Source organism: Lepisosteus oculatus, chromosome 4 (assembly GCF_040954835.1).
Source record: "Lepisosteus oculatus isolate fLepOcu1 chromosome 4, fLepOcu1.hap2, whole genome shotgun sequence".
Lineage (NCBI taxonomy): Eukaryota > Metazoa > Chordata > Actinopteri > Semionotiformes > Lepisosteidae > Lepisosteus > Lepisosteus oculatus.
In genome coordinates, this window is record NC_090699.1 from 46,619,446 (window position 1) to 46,642,405 (window position 22,960).

General features: G+C 43.8%; 1 protein-coding gene and 1 long non-coding RNA gene across 10 annotated transcripts in view; one reads left to right on the plus strand and one right to left on the minus strand.

Annotated features, from left to right (window-relative positions):
- Positions 1-22,960, minus strand: part of psda (pleckstrin and Sec7 domain containing a) — a 91,002-nt gene that overhangs the window by 23,503 nt on the left and 44,539 nt on the right. For 6 of the 9 annotated variants that reach the window (XM_069189303.1, XM_015347802.2, XM_015347800.2 and 3 more), the window contains exons 6-10: positions 15,375-15,569; positions 13,948-14,028; positions 13,039-13,151; positions 11,167-11,225; positions 8,463-8,552 (exon numbers count right to left, since the gene is read on the minus strand). In XM_069189303.1, the coding sequence (XP_069045404.1) occupies positions 8,463-8,552; positions 11,167-11,225; positions 13,039-13,151; positions 13,948-14,028; positions 15,375-15,569 (538 nt within the window). Of the gene's footprint in view, positions 1-8,043; positions 8,116-8,462; positions 8,553-11,166; positions 11,226-13,038; positions 13,171-13,906; positions 14,029-15,374; positions 15,570-22,960 lie in introns of those variants that run through there. The other 3 variants (XR_011189468.1, XM_069189304.1, XM_069189305.1) reach the window with 3 other exon arrangements.
- LOC107077415 (uncharacterized) lies at positions 612-13,953 on the plus strand. The gene is made up of 3 exons (XR_001478450.2): positions 612-913; positions 6,764-6,861; positions 13,833-13,953. It is a non-coding gene; the product is annotated as an uncharacterized lncRNA (long non-coding RNA).

Below are 22,960 nucleotides of genomic sequence, written 5' to 3' on the forward strand. Positions count from 1 at the left end.
TAACAACAGAAATGAAAACCTGGATGAATATGGATTATATCCTGTTGCTCTCTTTTCAAGATGGACACTCAGCCTTGCAGTGAAGAAATTGGCACCTCTTCCTTGGATGAAATGGGAATGTGCCTTTTTTGTGATTTCCCATCCAGATTTCTCAGTGCTTTCTCTTCGGAGAGAGAAACTATCTCCTTTTTCTTTCGTTCACGCCTTTGGACACATCATTGGTCGATGTCTTATTTTTATTTATTTTTAAAAAAATGCTAGTCTCTTCTTTTTTTAAGCTTTTTCCTCCGTGGTACAACAAAGCAAGAAGCGTAGCCTCTGTTGTCTCTGTCCTCTGCTGCCTATTTCTCTACCTCTGCTCAATAGCTGTGCTTTTTTTTCATGCTGCAGATGAAAAGTGTCTGAATCGCACTGAAAAAGAGACCTGATGGGGGCTGAGAGCTCTCTCTCTCGCTCTCCCCTTCTCCCTCGCTCTCTCCATGCGTATCTCACCCCCCCCGCTCTGTCTCCAAGCAGCAAATCACAACCCACCCCCACTCCCCAATGCCCCCCTCTCACATGCCAATTAGCATTCAGCTCTAGTCTCTTCACTGAGGCAGGAAAGAGGTGTATTGAAAGACAGGAAGATGCAGAGAAACAGGTATGATCTTCTAGTGAAAAGGAAGAGGGAGAAAATAGAGGCTTTAGGAGAACAGTGGACAGAACAGAAAGAGGAGATGACATGTAAGAGGGAATGAATGAATACAGGATACACTGTCAAATCCAAATTGTAGTTGTCATGCTGCTTGCATAAGAAAATGTTTTCATACATGATGAAAAAACATTGAAGCCACTTCATGGATATATGGACTTTGATCTTTGAAAAACCAGAACATAACATGAAAGAAAGCTGGATCGCTGGCTGCTGGGTCTGGTAAGTTGAAACTGTTGCTGCCTGTACTTTAATTCAGATTGACTCTCAACTATATGGGAGAAAAACTGTAACAATACAGATTGAAGCAGCTGGTGTTGGAGTGGACCAGGAGGAGAAGTGACCAAGTCCGAGCACATAACCTGAAAGGGTCTGCAGCACTCTGTTTCGCTTGTGGAGGGGAGAAGACTGAGAGCAAAGGTCTGCTGACAGTTGCACGGCACAGATCTTTCGGAGACTTTTTAGCATTCTCAGTCACATCTCTTACGTCTTCTACATTTAATAAAGAAAAATTGACTTTTTATGACAGTGGCACAGCTCACTCTGGATACCTCCAAGTTGTCCTTCATCCACTTGTTTGTGAGTGAATGAGTCTGTATGTTTGCCCTGCCATGGACTTATGTCCTGTGCAAAATATATATCCTGTCTTGCACCTGCTGTCTGCTGGGTCAGACTCCGCCTTACTGCAAACCTGTATTGGACTAAATGGTTGTTGAAAATGAATGAAGGTCATTATGCATTGAAAGTGGGACAGCGAAAATCACTGATTCATCTCATTCAGCACCACAGACAAATCTGAAACAACTATAACAATACTTCCTTCCATTTATATAGTGTCTTTCTTTTAGCATTATCCCAAAGCACTTGACTGGTTGTAGGAGACTTCATTTTTCCCAAATGGGGTAGCCTCTCTAAATAGACCAAACCTGCACCCTGCAGATGCAGAAGCCACCAAGGGAAACCTCTCGAAGTCTCTGGCTAGACAGGTTATCAAAAATATTGACATTCAATCAGCCATAGATGGTTTATTTTCTTATTACCTGCAAATATTAATACAGCACTTAACTTATTGCTTTCCATCTGCGTAAATTTTGTAAAAAACATGTCACATCAGGACATGTCTCTTTGGAAAAGCAGCCTAGCAAAAGCTACAGTAGAGAATCTCCATCCCTCTCCTTCTCTATTGATACAGCTCTGGAAAAGCACTCAAACTTCAAACCCTGCACAATGCTGATGTAAGCAATGAGGTCCTGACTTGTCTTACTTAAAATTGCCCTGGTTCTTTCAGTCTGCATGCTGTCACCATGCAGCCCCCTGCAGTGCAGAAACACAGCTCTGTCACAGCATCCTTCCTGTGCTCTGACACTCTGACAGCTCCCAATACACTAGCCAATCCAGAGACAGCTGGACAGTTTTGTTTAAAAAACACCAGACAAACACAGATCCACACAGACACAGAGCTAACACTGCCTCACATAAACCAGACCTGACACAGGCCAACACTGCCTCAAGAACACCAGACTAACACGGCTTCAGAAACACCAGACCAATACTGGCTCACACACATCAGGCCAGCACTGCCTCACAAACATCAGACAAACACTGCCTCACATTCAACATGCTAGCACTAATTCACAGACACAAGGTCAATACTGCACCACAGATACAAGGTCAAAACCGCCTCACAGACACCAGCATAGCACTGCCTCACAAACAAGAGACCAGCACTGTGTAACAGACACCAGGACAGCACTGCATTAGATACATCAGACCAGCACTGCCTTACAGATTCCAGGTTAGCACTGCCTGACAGACAAAAGGGCAAAACTGTCTCAGGGACACCAGACCAACAATGAATCACAAACATCTGGCCAACACTGCCTCACAGACACCAGACGAGCACTGACTCACAGACGCAAGGCCAACACTGTCACACAGACATCAGACCATCCCTGCCTAACAGACACCAGACCAAAACTGCCTAACAGACACTAGGCCAACAATACTTTAAGGACAACAGACCAAAACTGCTTGACAAACACCAGATCAACACTGTCTCACAGAGACGAGGCCAGCACTGCCTCACACACATCATGCCAGCACTGTCTCACAGAAACAATGCAAATACTGCCTCACATTTACCATGCAACAATTGCGTCACAGACATCAGACCAACACTGCCTCAAAGACAGCAGGCCAACACTGCCTCACATTCTCCAGGCAAACAGTACCTCATAGACACAAGGGCAGTACTGCTTCACTGACACCGGGCCACAACTGCCTTACAGACATCAGACCAACACTGCCTCACAGATACTATGTCAAGATTGACTGAAAGACACCAGACCAGAACAGACCACCACTGCCTCATATACACTAGGCCAACAATACCTCAAGAACACAAATCAACACTACCTTACAAAACCCAGACTAACACTGTCTCAAGAGCAAATCTGACTAACACAATACCAGGACAAAACTGACTCACACACATAAGGCCAGCACTGCCTCACACACATCAGACCAACACTACCTCACAGATGCCAGGCTAACAAAGCCTCATAGATACAAGACCAACATTGCCTGACAGACACCTAGCCAATATTGCCTCACATAGATCAGACCAACACTGCCTCACAGACACCAGACCAACACTGCCTCACAAACTTCAGACCAAATCTGCCTCACAGACACAAGGCCAACACTGCCTTACAAACATCAGACCAACACTGCCTCACAAACATCAGAGCAACACTGCCTCACAGACACCAGGCCAACACTGCCTCACAGAAACAAGGCCAAAACTGCCTCACAGACACCAGGACAGCACTGCCTCACTGACACCAGGCCACAAATGCCTCACATTCAACAGGCTAGCACTGCCTCACAGACACCTGTTCAACTCTGTATTACACTCACCAGACCAGCAGTGCCTCACAGACACCAAACAATCACTGCCTCACATTCATCATGCAACAACTGCCTCACAGAAGCCAGACCAACACTACCTCACAGATGCCAGGCTAACAAAGACTCATAGACACAAGACCAAAATTGCCTGACAGACAACAAGCCAAAACTGCCTCAAAGATATCAGACCAACACTGCCTCACAGACAACAGGCCAATACTGCTTCACACACAAGGCCAACTCTACCTTAAGTAGACCAGACCAACACTGCCTCACCTTCACCAGGCAATCACTGTCTTACAGACATCAGACCAACACTGCCTCACAGACACTAGGCCACAATTACCTCACATTCAGCAGGCAAGCATTGCCTCACAGACACCAGGCCACAACTGCTTCACATTCACCAGTCCAGCACTGCCTCACAGACATGAGGCCAAAAACTGCCTCACAGATACCAAGCCAACACTGCCTAACAGACACCAGGCCAACACTGCCTCACAACACACCAGACCATCGTTACCTCACTGACACAAGGTCATCACTGCCTCACAGGCACAAGGCCAACTCTACCTCAAGTAGACCAGACCAACACTGCCTTACACACACAGACCATCACTGCCTCACAAACACCAGAGAAGCATTGCCTCATTGACAACAGGTAAGCTCTGCCTCACAGATACTAGGGCAGAACTGACTCAAAAGCACCAGGTCTACATTGGCTCACAGACACAAAGCCAGGACTCTCCCACATACTGTACACTAGATGAGCATTGTTTCATAATATCCTCCATTGTTATTACAAAGATGCTGGCTGATAGTACAGTAGGCACATTGTAATGTAACATATCATTTACATAGTGGTCTATGATCAAATAATGAATTCTTGCACACTTCTAACAATGGGTAAAAAATATTACTGATGCAAATTACAGTTGCAACAGCACTTTGCAGGAAAGATCATAGCACAAGGAATTAAATGACATCAGCTCTTTCTATATACCCATAGTATATAGTGAGCAGCATTAATAAAGCAATAATTGTTATTGATTCTAAAACTCATTGGTTATGTTTTTAATGCTTTTGTCTGTTGCTCCTAAACTTAACAACCCTTCACATCACTTTTCTGAAATTTTGAAGGAACATATAGTATAAAGTCAAACTCAGCAGCCACAGTCAGCTATTTCCGTCTTACTCAGGCTGATCAATGCACTCCAGTTATCTTTACTTAAGGATAATGGTTTGAATGAGTTCAAACTGCTCTTCTTTTCAAAATGGAAAGAAATAAACAAATAAAAGACCATTTTAAGAAAAAATAAAAGAGAAAGTCTTCTTAGAATAAGAAAGGGAAGAGAAGAGGGGTAATGACAAGCAGCCTCTACAGTTTCATACTCAGGCCTCTCTGTCTTGCAGCAGAAATGCTGATAAATGCACTATAGACTGGATCCATTAAACCACAGCTAGGAAAGCAGTGCACTGGGAACTATGGAATAGGGACCTTAAAGGAAAATGCCAGTCTGAAAAGGGAGAACGTGAGGCAATCTGACAGACATTGACAGTTAGGGGGCCTTGGGTCCTTACACATCAAGCCCATTCTCATCTTTTTGAGCTATAGTCTTCTCCTTTCACTCCATTCACCAGCCACAACCGGTGCTCCTGTTACAAGGAAAGGGTGCCACCCATTGCCATTATTCACTTTGAGAGACCCATGACCAAAAATAATTGCGCCTGCATTCAGACAGGAAGGGCGAGGGAGGGAGAAAGAATGGAAAACAGAGCCAAAGACACTAGGGGCTGCCTCTGACATTCACCGCTGCACATTAATTGAATTCAACTGCCAACAACATGCACAGAATATCAAACAGGGGAGAGAGAGATGGAGATTTACAGAGAATTAATAAGAATGCATTTTTATGCTATGAATATTCCATTTTAATTTCCAAAGCACAGTCTCAGCTCTGCCGGTGATATACTGTATGATACCAGATCTACAGTATATGTTTTTTCACTGTTTTTGCTGTTGATATACAGTACGGAGATATGTGGATGGGTGAAGGGCGAGAGTTCACAGCGAGGTACAAAATGGATGTCAGAGAATGACTGCAGGCAATATGGAGGGTGGGAGAGAGAATGGCAGAACATTGTGGAGAGGGAAAATGGTGGGGCAACATGGGAACCCAGCAGTTACAGAGAGGAAGGAGGAGAACGAGGAAAGTGGATGCAGATGAGAGAAGGACAAAAAGAGGTAGCTACAGGGAAGAAGACAGAGAAAGAGAAGGAGTTGGAGTGGGAGAATACTACAAAGGACTGCCGTAACATTTGCCTCGAATAAATAAAGGACAATTACCAGTGAACCAGTCTCTTCCTTCTGTGTTCTCTCTCTGTGGTTATCATGAGCACAGAAACTAGCTTGACTAAAACACCCACCGATCTTCCAAAACACTCTGTGTAGCTGTCCATGTCTTCCACATTTCCAGCTGCCAGGGATCCAACCTTCACCATGTTGCATGAGCATCTACTGTACATCACGCTCTGCATGATATCAAAGTCAAGCTATCTAACAGAACAGAACAATGCAGTGCCCATGGTTGGGATGGAGTAGTGAAGGAAAGTGAATTTTTAGCACTTAAAACTGAGGAGCAGCTAGCACCCTTTCTGTGGAATAATCAATCACACTCTGTAGGATGAAATGAAATGTCTGTTCTAATTATAAACAAAAACATTTTTTAATTTAAAACAGGATTTTGTACCTTGTTACAGAAGTGAAATAAATATAAACTATAGCAGGTCAATCATTTTAACTCATCCTTGCAAAATAAATTTGAATAATCATTTTGCATATCTCTAATGATGCAGCGGATGCTGTTATGTTGGTGACTGGTCCGATTTCCTGCTTGTCATTGTGCCATGAACATATGAATGTTAAGTGCTAACCTTTAAAATATCAGGGATTGAATAGATAAAATATTTGCATTTTATTAAAAACACAGAATCATGGGAACCTCTCAGCCAAATCAGAGGCATAGAGTATTGCAATTAAGAGGAGACCACATATAGTAGCTCTCACACCTGTATGCTCAGCTTTCTTTGATAAGCTCAAACTGTATTCTCTCCCAGCTCTCTTCTACATGCTAACCATACAACTCTCTGTATGCTTTCCAGGCACCTGTTCCTTTCTCTCAGACACAAATGTCACAATCCAGCCCAGTCACACGGCTGTAAACCCCGAGACTCTTGCTCACTGGACACATGGTTTACAGGTAAGTTTTTCCAAACTGTGCTATCTACAACTGTCATGGTGCACAGAGAAAATCAGAAAACTTTCCCTGCTACCAGGCTCTCTTATGTTGATACAGTTTGGTGTCACAACAGTGAGGTCTAGCTATAACTCTCCTTCATCAATCTTGAGAGGTCTATCCGTTTTCATGGGAAAAGAGCTGCATTTCCCAGTCATTTTGAAAACAGATTTCCCCAAATATTCTCTGAGGCTAATTATTTCAGCCACAGACAGCATTTTTAATAAAGTAAGCACACATGCAAATCATCCCAGTTTATCACTTTATTGAGTAATTTGTTTTAAAGTGTTAATAGTGTTAAGTGTTAAGGTGGTTTCTTGTTCCACCACCATGGAAACTACTACCCAGGAAATCTCAGGCACTTCAGTGTAATTAAGGTCATACAAAACATCAGTGTATTGTCCAGACTGACAATGCACCACTTACATAAAACAGGCTTAAATAACATGTCCTCACATCAACTGTATTTTACCATGTTTTTAGCTGTGGTGACAATCATATTTCACAATGACAGTTTCTATTTATGGGTAGCAACGGTTGATGTGTTATATTAATTGTGGAATGTTATGATGCAGAAATATAAAGGGCTTTGCAATTTGAAGATAAGAGGTATAATGTAATGCATATAGTAGTTTATGTTTCATCACTTAGGTTAATAAAGGCTTTACTGTCACGATTGTCACCCCTCCTCTTAAGGGCACTCCGACCCTTTCGTATTTTAGTTGATTATGTGCTCCCTGTTTTGTTTCATTATTTAAGCCTGGTGCTCTCGCTATTCCTGGCTCAGCATGGAAGATGGACACCACAAGGCTGGCCTATTTCCCGGGCTCGCGGGCAGCCCGAGGGCAGGCCTTATTCCCTGGTGTTCTGACCGTCTGAGTCCGTGGCTCGGAGCGCCTGGCCTCGTCACTCTGTTTTAACTCCTTGTTCCTGTTCCGGATCCTGTTCCAGATTTTAAACCTGTTTGTCTCAGATGGATCCCCCGGTTCCTGGACTCTGGACTGCGCCCCGGTTTCCCCCTTTGGACTGTCTGGATTGTTCGCGTTACCCATGTCCCCGAGCACCTGATCACCGCCGTCACCACCCCCTGTCTGTCAACCCGTCCTAATCCTGCTGTACCTTTTCCTGATGTCCTTCTCCACTTACTTATGGATTTTAGCATCTGCATAGGGTCCTGAACTACACTTATAAGGGAACAAGTAATAGGTTTATTCCATGCTGAAAAAAAGAAGAAAGAAAACACAACGTTTAAGCCGTGAGCCTTCTTCAGGTGTGAGAGAGACAAGGCAGTAAGCAAAGGTAATGTAGCGGGAGAACAAAGGCTGGGAGGGAGGAGGAGTGAGAGGCGGGAGCAGGGGACAGAAAGAGACGCCAATCAAGAGGTGTGAAGCCAGAATAGGTGTAGAGAGGTGTGAAATAAAACTTCCAATGAATATGGAATGACACCTACACTTATAGTCAATATTATTGACTTATAGTCAATATGCCTACGATAGCAACTTTTCCCATTTAATGAATTGCAGAAACTTGTTCTTTCAATATGAGAGTTCCACTCCAGGACTGACCTTGAGCAGATCCCTGGGGAAGTCCTGTCTGTCGTTCAGACCCTCCAGGTTCCCAATGAACTGCATGCATGACATCCGCTTGCCAATGTTCTGAGGGAGTAGAAGCAGAGAGCAACATGTCACGAATACTGCCCTCGAGATCCTTCTTTGTAAAAGACCTTTTTAGTATCCCTTAATTTTATAGATTGACCAAGATGACTTTCTTACTCTTTCAACTATGATGCCATTCAATGGCTTCTTAGAATGTTATTGCATTGGCATAAGGCTTTATTCCAGACATTCTGGACTGATCTCTGCAGGAGACTTGTTGCCAAGGACCAGAGATTCTGCCATACATACCAGTTGTATGACTACAGGGGTGATCTTCTGGTCATATACAGCACTGCTTCCATTCTGAAAGTTCTAACGCTGCTTTGAAACACAGAAACTATGGACAGGAGCCCAGCCTGGCTGCACTGAAAACAGCTGGACAGGAGCAGAGGAGCCCAACTTAGAGTTCCTCTCCTCTCTCAGTTAGCTCTGTGTCCCTCTCCTCTCTCAGTCAGCTCAGTGTCCCTCTACTCTGTCATTTAACTCAGTTTCCCTCTCCTCTCTCAGTTAGCTGAATGTCCCGCTCCTCTCTCAGTTACTGTAGCTCAGTGTCTCTCTCCTCTCTCACTTAACTCAGTGTCCTTCTCCTCTCTCAGTCAGCTCAGGGTCCCTCTACTCTCTCACTTAACTCAGTGTCCCTCTCCTCTCTCAGTTAGCTGTATGTCCCGCTCCTCTCTCAGTTACTGTAGCTCAGTGTCTCTCTCCTGTCTCACTTAACTCAGTGTCCTTCTCCTCTCTCAGTCAGCTCAGTGTCCCTATACTCTCTCACTTAACTCAGTGTCCCTCTCCTCTCTCAGTTAGATCTGTGTCCTTCTCCTCTCTCAGTTAGCTCTGTGTCCTTCTCCTCTCTGTTAGCTCAGTGTCTCTCTCCTCTCTCACTTAACTCAGTGTCCTTCTCCTCTCTCAGTCAGCTCAGTGTCCCTATACTCTCTCACTTAACTCAGTGTCCCTCTCCTGTCTCAGTAAGATCTGTGTCCTTCTCCTCTCTCAGTTAGCTCTGTGTCCTTCTCCTCTCTGTTAGCTCAGTGTCCCTCTCATCTCTCACTTAACTCAGTGTCCTTCTCCTCTCTCAGTTAGCTGTATGTCCCTCTCCTCTCTCAGTTAAGTCAGTGTCTCTCTCATTTCTCACTTATTTCATTGTCCTTTTTTTCTCTCTCAGTTAGCTCTGTGTACTTCTCCACTCTCAGTTAGCTCTGTGTCCCTCTCCTCTCTCAGTCACCTAAGTGTCCCTTTTTCTTCTCTCTCATCTTTTAGCTCAGTATCCCTCTCATCTCTCATACACAGTTTATACCTGTATTTACAGTTATAGTCTCATTATGTTTTCAATTGCTATTCTACATAAGGTGTAAAAACAGAAACAACAAATAGTTTGGGACTTTTAGATTTTTGTGAACAAACTATTTTGTTTGCAAAAATATAATTCGACTGGTGAAGACTGTTTCATTGGTCCTCACTGTGTCTGTTTTCACTAATACCTGCACACACTCACACACAGAACTAAAACTTGGTAGATTTAACTCTCATCCATTCATTATGGAAGCGCATTGCTGCAGCCAAGAAAAAAAAATCCTCACCCTTATCTCATAATTACGAGAAACATATCTTGTAATTATGACTTAGTAATTCTTGCGTATTCATGCGATAGCACAATTGTTGTATAAGACCTATATCAAGTAGGTAGCTATGTCAGCATGCGTAGGCTGCAAAGGAACGCGTTAAAGGTTTATTCCATGTTGAAAAGAGAAGAAAAGAAACACAATGTTTTGGCTGTGAGGGCTTCACAGCCGAAATGTTGTGTTACTTTCTTTTTCCCTTTATATATTCCATGCTTTTTTCTCTTTATTTATTCAATGTTTATTCCAAGCTGAAAAGAGAAAAAAAGTAACACAACATTTCGGCTGTGAAGCCCTCACAGCCAAAACGTTGTTTCTTTTCGGTATGGAATAAACATTTAATATATTCCTTTAATACTACAGCGCTCATGGGTTCTCGTGGGTTTATGCCCTCGTGGGTCCTGCCTCAGGTCGGCCCTGCACTGCTGGGGCTCAAACCCAGGTCTCCGGCGTCATTCATCAAGGAACCAGCCAGCTGAGCTAAAGGGAGATCTCACAACCTCACAGGGAAGGGCAGTGATGTCACCATGCTGGCAACCGGCTCGCACAACCTGTAATGTCGTCTGTGTCCTTTACAATACCTATATTGCTACGTGCGGACTTACAGTATTAAGCAGTGGAAATGATTGCACGTGTAACTGTTCATAACTGAACCATCATTGCTTTGATCTCTAAATCCCACATAACTGGTCCTCATGCTTGTAATGACTCCGTTCCTATTTGCTAAAAATTGCACGTTTCCATTATGACTGAACCTCAGTCGAAATCTGTACAAATTCTTAAGCACTGGACACAATCATTAAACCAAATTAAATGTGCCAGCCAAGTTCACTGTAGCTTCAACATGTGTTCAGTGCACAACGTAATGGGTTATACATACACTGACGTAAGCACTGCTATCTCGTAATTACGAGATAAGGGGGTGAATTTGATTTTTTTTTCCCTTAGTGACAACAATGCGCTTCCGTAATTAGTCTCTTCTCAATGCTCAAAACACTCACATGGCCATGGAGGTCTGTGTTGAGCAGCATCAGAGCACACGTCAGGGTGTGGACACTGTCTGAAAAAGAGACACACCATTGACAATGATGACAACCAAGAGGTCAGAATACCACTTTTAAACAAGGCCAGCTTCAGTAAAGTGTCATATTGTTTCAGGTTCTAAAGATGTCTCTCCCCTGTTTGTCTTAATCCTTCTTGATCTCACTGACACTGCAGGTCTCACCTCAGTGATGTTCCCTAAGGTCTTGTGCTGGGTCCTCTTCTGTTCTCTCTCCATCTCCTCTCACGTGCATGCTTTTTGTAACATTTTTATGCTTATAACGTTGAAATCTTCCTTTCTTCTCCTCCTACTGATACTCATGTTTACTTTGTCTCACAGTCATCATCTCCTGGGAGCTCTTCGATCATCTTAAACCCAACCACTCTCAGTCTGACGTCCTTTTTTGTCTTCCTCTCCCTCCCCCTCTATGGATCCTTTCATGTATTTTCTTCTTGACTCTGTCCCACCCCTCCTCTGTCAAGGACATCTTGTGTCATTTGGACCCTCTCTCTTCTACTCCCAACATTTCTTCTCAGACATGATTCTGGTTTCTCACCTTTAACAACAATCACAGAATCCACCAGTTTCTTACCAGTTATTGTAAACAACTCCTATTCCAGACCTTGGGAATTTCTCACCAGACACCTCTAACTACCACTTAGCTTGACATGCTGCCAAAGCCTTCCACCCACTCCAACTCATCTGGAATTCAGCTCCCCTTATCTTCACTGTTCTCTTTATACTGCATTCCCCTAGTGCCTCCTTTGGCTTCTTAGTGTTGCCTCAGCTTTCTCCACAACCACCATCAGTCTCTCCCCATATTCCCTCAGGACCTCTATGCATCAGACTTCTGTACCCTCTCTCTGTACTACTCTTTCACAGCCTGTTCAGTGGAATGAACTGCCCACAGAAAAGAAAGCCTCTCAGTCCCAGACCACCTTTCAGCTCCTGCTCTGGATTCACCTGTCAAGACTATACTGTACCCGTGACTTCTCCTCTCAAGCACATCTTTCAATAATTCTTACACTGTATTGCACTGATGTTTTAACTCTGAAATTGGTAGTGTAATTTCCTAGTAGCACTTACTCACTGTACACCCTATACTATATAAGTAAAGGATGTTTACATTACTGCTCTGTGCCCACTGCATCTGGACACTCTTTCTGTTTTTACTATTTCATTTGTTCATGAGCAAATGCTTGTCTATTTTGCACTAATTGCATTGTTATTTAATCAATTTATTTACCTTATTGTACCTGAATGATTGTTTCTTGCAGTTTCACATAATGTAAAGTTTCTAGACCAGTAAGGGTACCTGCTAAATTAATAATACTATTGCAGGTATCCATAGTCTACTGTACCTATTACAGCTGTTAAATCTGTGGGAAATTTAGATTTATATCAGGATGGAAAGGGACACAGCATTTTAGTTTGCACAATTAGAGCAACAACAGCAAATCCCAGTTTAATGACACTATTAGGCATTTTATCCTTATTTTTTATGGGAACCAGTTTGTACAGTATGTCATTGTACAAATGTATGTGTACAGGTGTATCTCAAGAACAGAGTGTACAGTGTAATGAACAGTTTTAACACACTGGAAATAGTCTTGGAACACAACACCAAACACAAAACGGAGAAGACACAAACAAAATACTCTCTGTTAGTGCTGTATCTCATGGGTCCTGATGCACAAGGTCATGCAGACGATATTCTCGCCACTCAGTGAAAAATGGAAACTTTCCCTCTTCTGGAGTTGCTGATTGTAATATGTAGTGATCTGAAGGACATTGACAAGAATGCAAAGACAGTCATGGGGCTGTTGCTTACCTTCAGACGGTATGGTGTTGGGGTTGCAGGAGTGGTATCTCCTGGAGAAGTGGGACAGCACTCTTTCTCTCTCCTGTGTCTCTCCCATTAGCGCAAACTCCTTCAGAAAGACCCTGAAACATAGGTCAGAGCCTGGGGTTACTGTCCAACACAGTCCTTCAGACACTCCACTCACTTGAGCCTTGAGCTGTGCTGTACAACAGTCCTTCACCAGACGCATTTACATAGAAAAAGAAAAGATTTCCTTCAAAATCAACCTTGACATAAGGGTCTGAGGCAAGGACTTTTCAGACAGAATAATGGAACTGAGTCCCTGGAATTTTTCTAAAACTGTCCTGACTTTATTGAATTTCTAGAACTAATTGAGCACTGGAACTTGACTCTGTCTCCCTTGGAGGGGGATGTCAGCAGCACGGCTCGACTATGGTTTATCAAGCATTCAACATATTCCATGCACAGCAGCTTACCAAGGTTAAGTTGTGCATTATTTGCCATTTTTCTTTTGGTCTAGTTTGAATGATCTCTTAAGTCTTAAGCACAGTACACCATAGTCAATAATTTAACAAGGGATTGGACTGCAGGCATACAATGGCCTCACTTGAATTGTGTGCCCCATCCTCCTGTCTCTAATGAAGCCAGTCCCATAAATAACTGTTTTTTGCTCCCCAACCAAAAACAAATTTGTTTTGACAAGTTCCTACTAAGGATCTACTCAGTTATTTCACCTGGAAACGTTTTTGAATTTATTTAGCATTTTTATAATGATCTTTCCATCTGCTTTTATGTTTTTTCAGGGTTAGTTCTTCATCCGGAGTAATTCCATGAAAGGGGCTCACAAGCCAGTCAGAATTGCAACCCTCTGACCTACAAGCGATGGCCAGTGTGACCCTGTGGAGGTGTTCAGCTCACCGCAGAGCCTGGTCCACACTCATGCCTGTGAAGTTGAAGAAACGGAGATACTCCTCTGCCACCATCTGGCTGAACTCATTGCTGCAGGGAGAGCAACAGAGAAGGAGGCATCACTCGTCATTCACCTGTAGTCTCATCCCAACCAACACACCAGCACAGAAGAGTGAAACCATCAAGACACAAGAACCAAGGCACACAAGTATTTATGCAGACTGTGCCCTTTATCATGCGTTATTATTTTTCATATTGATTGTTAAAAGACATACTGACACACTAAAACAAGGTTTCTGGAAACACAAATAACCAAACACAAAATGGAGAAATCACAGATAATGCAATATCTCATGACTCTTAGTCTCCTTAAATTTCTGACAAAGTAAGACACTTTCCCAGATTGATCACAGCAGAAATAATTCATTCCGTGGATAGTTTACAACTGTGTAATACAATATATAGTGGAATACTGTAATACTAGTTGTAAATTAAACAGCTATTGACTCCACCACAGTCAAGAAATTTGCAGACTCTAATTCGAGAGATTATAAAACAGAAGACATTAAAAAATAAAACTTAAAAAAGTTATTCTCGATTCACTGTGATATTCCAAAATGAGCTTTGCAGCTGCAAGGCCTTACATTTACTCCACTACTTCTCTTTTAGCTCCCTATTTTCTTTGTTTTTTTAAACAATCACTTTATCAGAGTGATATTTTCAAATGATTTGGAAAAAAATACATGAAGAAGCTTATTACTAAGCCTAATTTTTGCATGATATCTGTTATTTCATTATTTCCATGATAAGTGAGAAAACACAATTTTATTAGATCCCTTTGACCACAGCAGGAGGTTTTGCATAAAGCTGATATCTACAAGGTGGGCTGGTGTACAGTGACGGAAACTCATGTGACTATACAGTGACTACAAAGCTCATTGCTTTGTAGCAGGACTTTGGAAATACCTTAACTCATTTGGTTTTTGGAACATTTCTTCTGAGAAAGTTTCAAAAAAAGTGGAAGAAATACAGGTAAATGGAGTGGCAGGTATTTGAGCCATCACCTGGCTGAACTAATTGTCATTAGCAGACATGTTTGTGGTAGCAGTGTGTTGTTCTGTGTATTTCCTATGTTTACACTATAACATATTGCACACATGCTCCATGCTCCATTTATCATTTCTCATCCGAGTACCATGTACAGTTAAAGAGAGGAACACAGGCTACTCAGCAATGTTGCTGAAGCCAGCTCTCCAGGATCCTTCACAGATGGATGGAATTCTTGGACTGAACAGCTGAAGCGAGCCTAAGAAACAAAATGGCCTCCTCTGATTTGTGATGTTTCTATTGACACAAGAACACAAAATTTAACCCTGGGAGGAGACACAGGAGTACGGAGACACAGGAGACAAGACAGAAGTAACATCATCACTTGCTTCTTGCTCAGGTGTCGGGCCACATCAGACTTCTTGAAGCCTTCCAGATTGTATAATCTCTTGGCCAGGCGCTTGGCTGCCTCCAGGTCAGCTTTGTTGCCATTGGTGAGAGTATCGGTGCTGCCCAGGCACAGTGGCTCAGTCAGGTCTAGTTCCAGGTCCATATCGGAGGCCAGGTGAGCAGTTGGTTTCTCACTGAGGACAGAAGGTGGAGAGAGGGGCTTTAGTCCATACTGCAGCACTTTCCGTACATCACCTGCATCTCAGACTCGACCCAAGACACAGGGGCAATGGCAATACATTAGATCTTGTGTATAAACATATTGTTACCAACCCAAGAACTCGAAGCCACCTGTTTGAAAAAATACAGTAGACAACATTGCAGTTGTAGACAACATTGTAGGTAAGAAAAAAAGTGAAGATACCAAATTCCTTTTCTGAAATAAAACACAGCTATGCCATCAGAAATTGTCTACATTTTGTGGGAATCCTAACGCTAACTTTAGCTTTGGATTTGGCTTACAGTAGGTTAGGGTTAGGGTTAAGACTTTGTTCAAAGACTTTCCAAAATCCTTCACTCAGGTGAAAATATACTTCACGGAATGCAAATATTAGCCAGAAATGAATAAGCAAGCTCACTCAACCAAAGAAAGTGCATCAACAATTGTGAAATTCTATTTTTGACAAGTGTTGTGTAACTGGAATTTTGGGCTGAACTGCGGACTCATGGAGCATGGTTCCAGGCTCATAGTAGGCTAAGAGTCAGGAAGACCCCCATAAAGGTAGACTATTTGTTAATATATCCATGCATTCAATTACAAATGCAAGAGTTTAAAACATACAGTAACTATAAGCAGCATGAGTCTGCAGTTTAAATTTTCAAATTCTCACACTGGGCTTGATATTGGACATGTTCAAGAAAAAATAAGCCTGTTAACATCCTGCTGTCAGAGAAAAAAATATTGTTTATAATTACCATCCTTATCTTTCCTCACATAAAGTACACATGCAGTTATTTTAATTATATTTAGGCATGTTGCTTTTGAAAGCTTATTTTTAGAAATAAAGAAATGACCATATAAAACATTCTACATAACCAATTTATGAACATCATAAAGGTTACAAGAGAGGAACTTATTCAACCCATTTATAGTACTTTGCAAAGGCATTCACCCCCTTCTGCTGATGTCGTACTTTCTTGAATTACAAATGAAATACTTTAAATACAAGTTTTGAAAATTGATATTTTTTAATACAAAATTGATTGCTCAGACTAAACACTATTAAGAAAGAAACTTAAATATCAACAAAAAATCAATTAATAAACCTTGTTGATTGTTTAAGTATTCACTTAGTATTCAGTATTTAATTGATCCCAGTATCTCAACCAGCAATTTCTTAGAAGAAGAATGGGTATTGTCTTTAATAACAGTTGGAACATAATCTTTTTCCAGATTCCAGAAACCCTCTTTGTAAAGAAGTGTCTCCTGCTCTCAGTTCTTATTGCATGTTTACATAGGTTCCAGCTGCACCTTTGATTTATTTTCATTGTGTTCATTCGGGTTGACTTTGTCAGTACCTTACAGGATTTTGAACTGTTGTTCCTACAACATTCCCATGCAGTCTTTTTTACATACTAAAAAGGTACAGTTTCTTCAGCTTGCCAGTTTAGGGCACTCCAGTAATCCCTGGGCTATATCTGGTTGCTCTTCTTCTAGAGCAGCAACATTTTCTTTTGTAATGTGGCAATCTAAAATGTGCAGGTATTAGTAGTGTATTTGTACTATCTTCACATAACATTGCTGAATTTTATTTCTACATCTTTAACTGTTGTAGAGGCAAGGCTTATTAAAAATACAGGAATTAAGTTTGCTGCTCCCTCACCAGTCTCTCTCTCCCTCATCTCAGTGGTGCTGGATACAAAGAGGCCAATCCATTTGGTTCACATTTAAGTTGTTTTTCTTTAGGAACAACTCCTAAAGCTGAGATTCACCAGCCACCCTAATAAATAGTAATCTCTGACACCTTAATGTCTGGGAGGTTCCTTGGGAGAGTCGCATCCCAGGTTGTTTACGACCCTAATGTCAGAGAGCATGATTACCGATCCTCCACCTCGATCAGCCAATCAGGAACTGATAGGGCAGGGTAACGTCATGTGGGTCTCGAATGCCCACGGAACATTCAACCAATGAACGACCGTAGTTAAAACAGTTCCAGATAAAACAGGCAGCGCAGTGCCCAGGAAGGGGCTCCTCTAGGACATTCTCAGACTCATCTCGGACAATCACGTAACAGCCAGTGTGTCTGAGTGCCAGGACTTTACTTTGTTCTAAGAGTCGAGAACGGAGGTCGGCACGCGTAACTAAAGGATCCGCCTGAGCTTAGCCCAGCAGCAAGCCTTGCGAACCCACTGCAAACACCCGCCTGATCAACGAGTGAACTACGGTCGGAAGTGTGGACAGCTGAATCTCAGGATTAAGGACTACTGCCGCATCGGGAACGAACCGGTCTTCGTGTGACTTGCTTGGACCCGCAGTCACTTTCCATGTGCACAATCTCTGCTAGTTAAGCCAGGACTAACTAGCCGGTCTTCAGAGACCCCACTGCCAGCGTGTCACAGCAGGAATCTCTCCCTCCTTCTCCCACACCTCACACCTGACCAGCACTGCTTGCAACGGGCCAGAGGACTGCACTGTTCTCTTGTGTCCACGGGAAATCTGAATCCAAAGAGATTGGATGAGTATTCAACATTCCGCATTATAGCTCGAGAATTCAATTGTTACCTCAACCCCAGTTGATATCAATTTAATTTCTATGAGTGATGTACTTGTTTTGAGTATCTAGTGTAGAAGTTGTAATCAAAGTTCATTTACGAAACGGTATAAATGAATGGTATACTGAATGTATCTCCGTCTTGGTATTTGAAGATCTTCGTTATTGAATATATACCTTTTGTATTCTGCTAACCCTCACTATAAGATCTGTTATGTTTATATGCACATTTTATATGTTAATAAATGTATTCTTGTGTATTAGTATCCGTGTGTGTGTGCATTGCTGAGTTACCCCGCTGGGTTGGTTTTCTAATTGCCATCAAAGAATCATTTTGTGACTTACTGCTACAATTAATAATTGTCCCAGTAAATGCACAAAGCCCCTGTTGGTTATCTGTAACGTACAGTTCTTTCCGGACCCTATGCAGACGACACAATCCGAAGAAGTGGGAAACACTAGGAAAAAGTCATGCAGGGATACGGGGCTGAAAACAGGGGGGGCGTGTCCAAAGTGTGCTGGTGCACGGGGAAGGTGTGGCCGAGGCAAACAATCCAAAAGTAATCCATAGAGGGAATCCAAAAACACAAGAAAGTCCATAGCCAGGTGATCCATTCAAACAAGGAATTAAAAACACGAACCAGGTCGGAACCAGCAGACAAGGAACAGGAAGAGAGGTTAAAACCTTAACTGGACCAGGCGCTTCCAGGTCCCGGACTCGCACGGTGCACAAACCAGATGCAGAGCCAGGCTGAACGTCAGCGCCTTGCTTTTAAGGTGGACTGGGAAAAGGGGTCAGGTGCACAGAATTAAGTCTGAAGTGAAAGGGCTGGAGCACCCTTAAGGAGGAGGGACGATAATCGTGACATTATCCCCACTTTTGAAGGTCACGAGGTCCTGAGACATTGTTGTTTTCAAACAAAAACAGGTTTGATGTCCCTTGTATTTTTAAAACATTAACCTTAAATGTTCACATTAGTTCTTGAGAATTCATACAGGAGCCAGCATTGGAAACATATATTATGAATAACATCCGCTTGAACAGATGATAAGTCACACTCACATGAGAAGCTGACCATCACTTACAGTAGCTTATCATAACACCTGGAGCATGTATAACCAAGGTAGGAGACATCATCTAAATCTAGGCTTTACACGTCGGGAAGTTCACTGTCAATATCTGATACCTCTGTAGTCGGCAGATTTTGGGGAGAGGTCACTTAATTTCTTTTGACATGTTACCTTTGACTCATTCATGCTACCTGCCAGACATGATCCAGCTACCCAGCAGCAGCATTAGACCGGTTCCTTTTCCCAGCCCCCCGATGAACCACAACAACTGTGATGGGCACCTACCAGGGTGGTTTGGAGGTCTGTTCCATTAAAGGCGAACTCAACTACCTGTACCCCTTCAAGGCTTACTTGTTTCTTGGACTTAACTATCCAATTCAACAGTGCAGCACCTGAAGGCATCCACGACCTCACGTTTGGTCTTAAATTGTCTGGTTCTAGACAGTACAGTGTTAAGTCACCAAGATGCACTATGGCCTCCTCGGGAACTTGCAGGAAAACTGTTTGATTAGGCAGCTGCGTTGTGGTAGCTGTATCATGTGGTGTACCGACCAGCCATTTACTTCCAAACCTGCTCTCCATGGGGGTTCACAAACCTCCCTCTGCTCGTTCTAGTAGCTTTACACCTTTCAATGGTGGATCATTTAGACACAGCCAATGGATAGCATTGGTAACCATACCCATCGCAAGATTTGGAACCAAATTCAATCTTGGATCGCCTTCTGGGTGAGCCATGAGCCATGGGGTGGTTAACGTCACATACTCCTCTACTTATAAGAGTGGGATGAAGTGGGTTCAGATTTAACCCTGTTGCATAGGAAGTTACCTGTAGGGTTTTCCCTAGGCTTTCCAGCTTTTGCTGCTGTTGATACAGCCTGTCACTACCCTCTGCCATCACCTTCTGCATCTTTGACACCTGCCTTCTTGGGGCGGTCAGGGTGAGAGTGCCAATAGCAATCAAAAATAGAAAACGCACAACAGTGTTGGCAGCAATCAGTCCTCCCAAAAGTATTTTAGGGTGGCTGATCCTAGTCATCTCTTCCTGAGTGGCTGTTGCCTGGCAGAGCATGTACATATGGCATCCTGGGCAACAACATCCTGGAAATCTGGGGAGATCTGATGCGGCTGCTGATGCTGCTCCTCCGTTTCCAGGGCATCTGCTTTTCCGATCTATTCATGCCTGTTTATAATCGTTCGATGGGGGTGGGTGTAGGACACCTGCTCGCTCCCTCCTTCCCTTGCTAGGGGGTTAGGGAACTGCCCCAGCACTGGGATAACTAGTTCACAGTCTTTGAACTCACTATCACTCACCAGGGCCATGTCAGCGCGGGCGGGGATTCTGACACCCCTCTTTGCCATGTTCTGCACTGGGAGGTGGGTGGCTTGACCATCCAGCTCCAGTCTGGGTGTACCACAGCTGGAAGAAAACCTGCTCAACTTTCATTCTCTGTTCCTTCATGGGGACTGGGTGTGTTGGAAACCCTGCCATCGAGGCAGGAACAATCAGGTCAATCTCACTATCTACCTGGCAGGCCTGAGGAATAATGTTACCTGACTGCAGGTTCCCTGGGTCACAGCAGAGGAGATTGGCATCTGAGATCAGATGTGTCTACAGCACAGTAGCTCCAATGTCCAGCTGGGCCCCCTGTCTAACCTCTGAATGTTGCATCGGCGTCACCTGGCGGTGGCCCTGTGACAGCTCAAACAGATCTTCACTAGTAGAGGACTTTTCAGAGCTAAGGCTACATCACCAACCTGCTCTCCTGCCATCTGGATCCCTTCCACCACTGCGGGGTGGTGGTCCGGACCCCACTTGGGTGCCAGGGTGAACAGGGAAAGCTTGTTTTTATCACCAGAGGGGGAGATCTGCTCCTCTTTAGGGATGTAAAAGGGGCATGCTTTACCTGGTGGATCAGCTTTAGGCTGCTTGGAGCACCGCTCCTGTGGCAGGGAGGCTGTTGGGACCTTGGCCGGGGCAGGACTTCCCTGTATATCAGGGAAACAAGAAAATATTTTTATTTCTTGCCCATAGGGAACAGAAGGAATCTCCGCATGGGCTACTGTGTTCGGTGGGCACTGTGTGACCACATTATACCTCTTGGCCCCCCTTTCCTTCTGTACAAAAGGCTTAGGAGACTTGACCTGAACCCACAATTTCCATTGCTGGCGATCCACCAAAGGTTCCACTCTGAGTCGCAGTCTTTTTGATAGCTTTCTCTAGCCCTATCCCTCCCCAGTTGTTCTCACGGCATGTAGGTATGCTGGGTGCAGTCCTTAGCTGGCTCAGAAGCTTCCGCTCCTTCAATCAGGAGGGAATTAACCCTGCTGGCTCTGACAGCGAACACAGTCAATTTAACAGCTTTTTTTTTCAATTTAACAGACTTTGGATCCCATACTCCCAGACTTTTTGCGCCAATCTCCTAATATCAGTCATTTTCATCGTCTGTGCATCTGTATGCATTAAGATCATTTTTCTGACTGACGGATGGAGATTGGCAATGAATAAACCCTTGAAATTTGCGTTCTCTTCGCAACCCTCATAATTTCGCCCTGCAAAATAAGTTCATCTAAGTCTCTCGTAATATTCGTGGGATGACTCGGCTCTCTCGTTCTTAATATGATGGGCGGCGGCCATGGCAGCAATCGGGTCAATAAAAGTAATGTATTCTTGGATCAGTGCTTGGCACAGCTCCTCAAAGTCATTACAGACCTCTTTTGTCTGCCTAGCCATCCACTATGTACGGATGTTTTTCTTACCAGCAACACTTTCTCCTGTTCTGTGGCATCTGGCATAAACTGCAGTGTGTACCTGAGGTCATGAATATAACTCTCGAAATTATTCCCTGACACTGTGGGGTCAAATCTCTCTATGTCCTTTGTTAGCTGTCTCAGCGAGTGGAGGTTTATTTTCCTAGCTTCTCCGCTGACGGAGAGATGGCAGAGATTGTGGTCCGGGGGCACACGCCTTAATTGACTCGGCTCTCTAACCCACAATGACCCAGTTAAAGATCCCAGCTGGGAGATCTCTCTCAGGCAAAGCCCTTAGCTCCCGGGTCACCTCCCCTGCTTGGCGGTGTCTGTGTTAGTGTAGGTACAGCGCTGTAATCCCTGTCCCTGTTTGTGTACCTTTCCCTGGTTCCGGTCATTAAATGTGTTGTTTAACCCCTTTTCCTGAGTTCTACGCCTGCTGCATTCCATACCAAACACAACGTTCGTTACAATAATGTCATGTCACGTCATTTGCCAAACCACTTTATACCATACAGTGTCGCGGGAAGCAAGAGCCTATCCAGCAAGCAACGAGGGCAAGGCAGGGTTCATCCTGGATTGGGCGCCAGTCCATTGCAGGGCAAGTGCAAGCCAATCATACAAGGGGACAATTGGGAGTGCCACGACCACGTCACTGAGCGGACCTGGCAAAAATGGCAGGAGTTCGCCCCTCAACCCAAGTCCGTGAAGGCTCTCTGTGCTCTGTGGGAGGCCTTAAGAGGGAGGGATGGAGTGCTGCGCTGGGTGTGGCGGGTACCCTCCAGTGGCGAAGTCGCCCTGTGGGGTGGTTCTCCGGGCGGTGCATGGGGCACTTCAGCTCTGCGAAAACCCTCAGGCAACTCCAGGGCCACTTCTATTGGGGTCTCTGCGACTGGGACGTGGAGTGTTTTTGATGGACGTGTGTGGTCTGCGTGGCTCAGAAGTGCCCTTCCCAGGTGGAAGGGCATTGCATTCTGTGCAATGAGGCGCGCAGC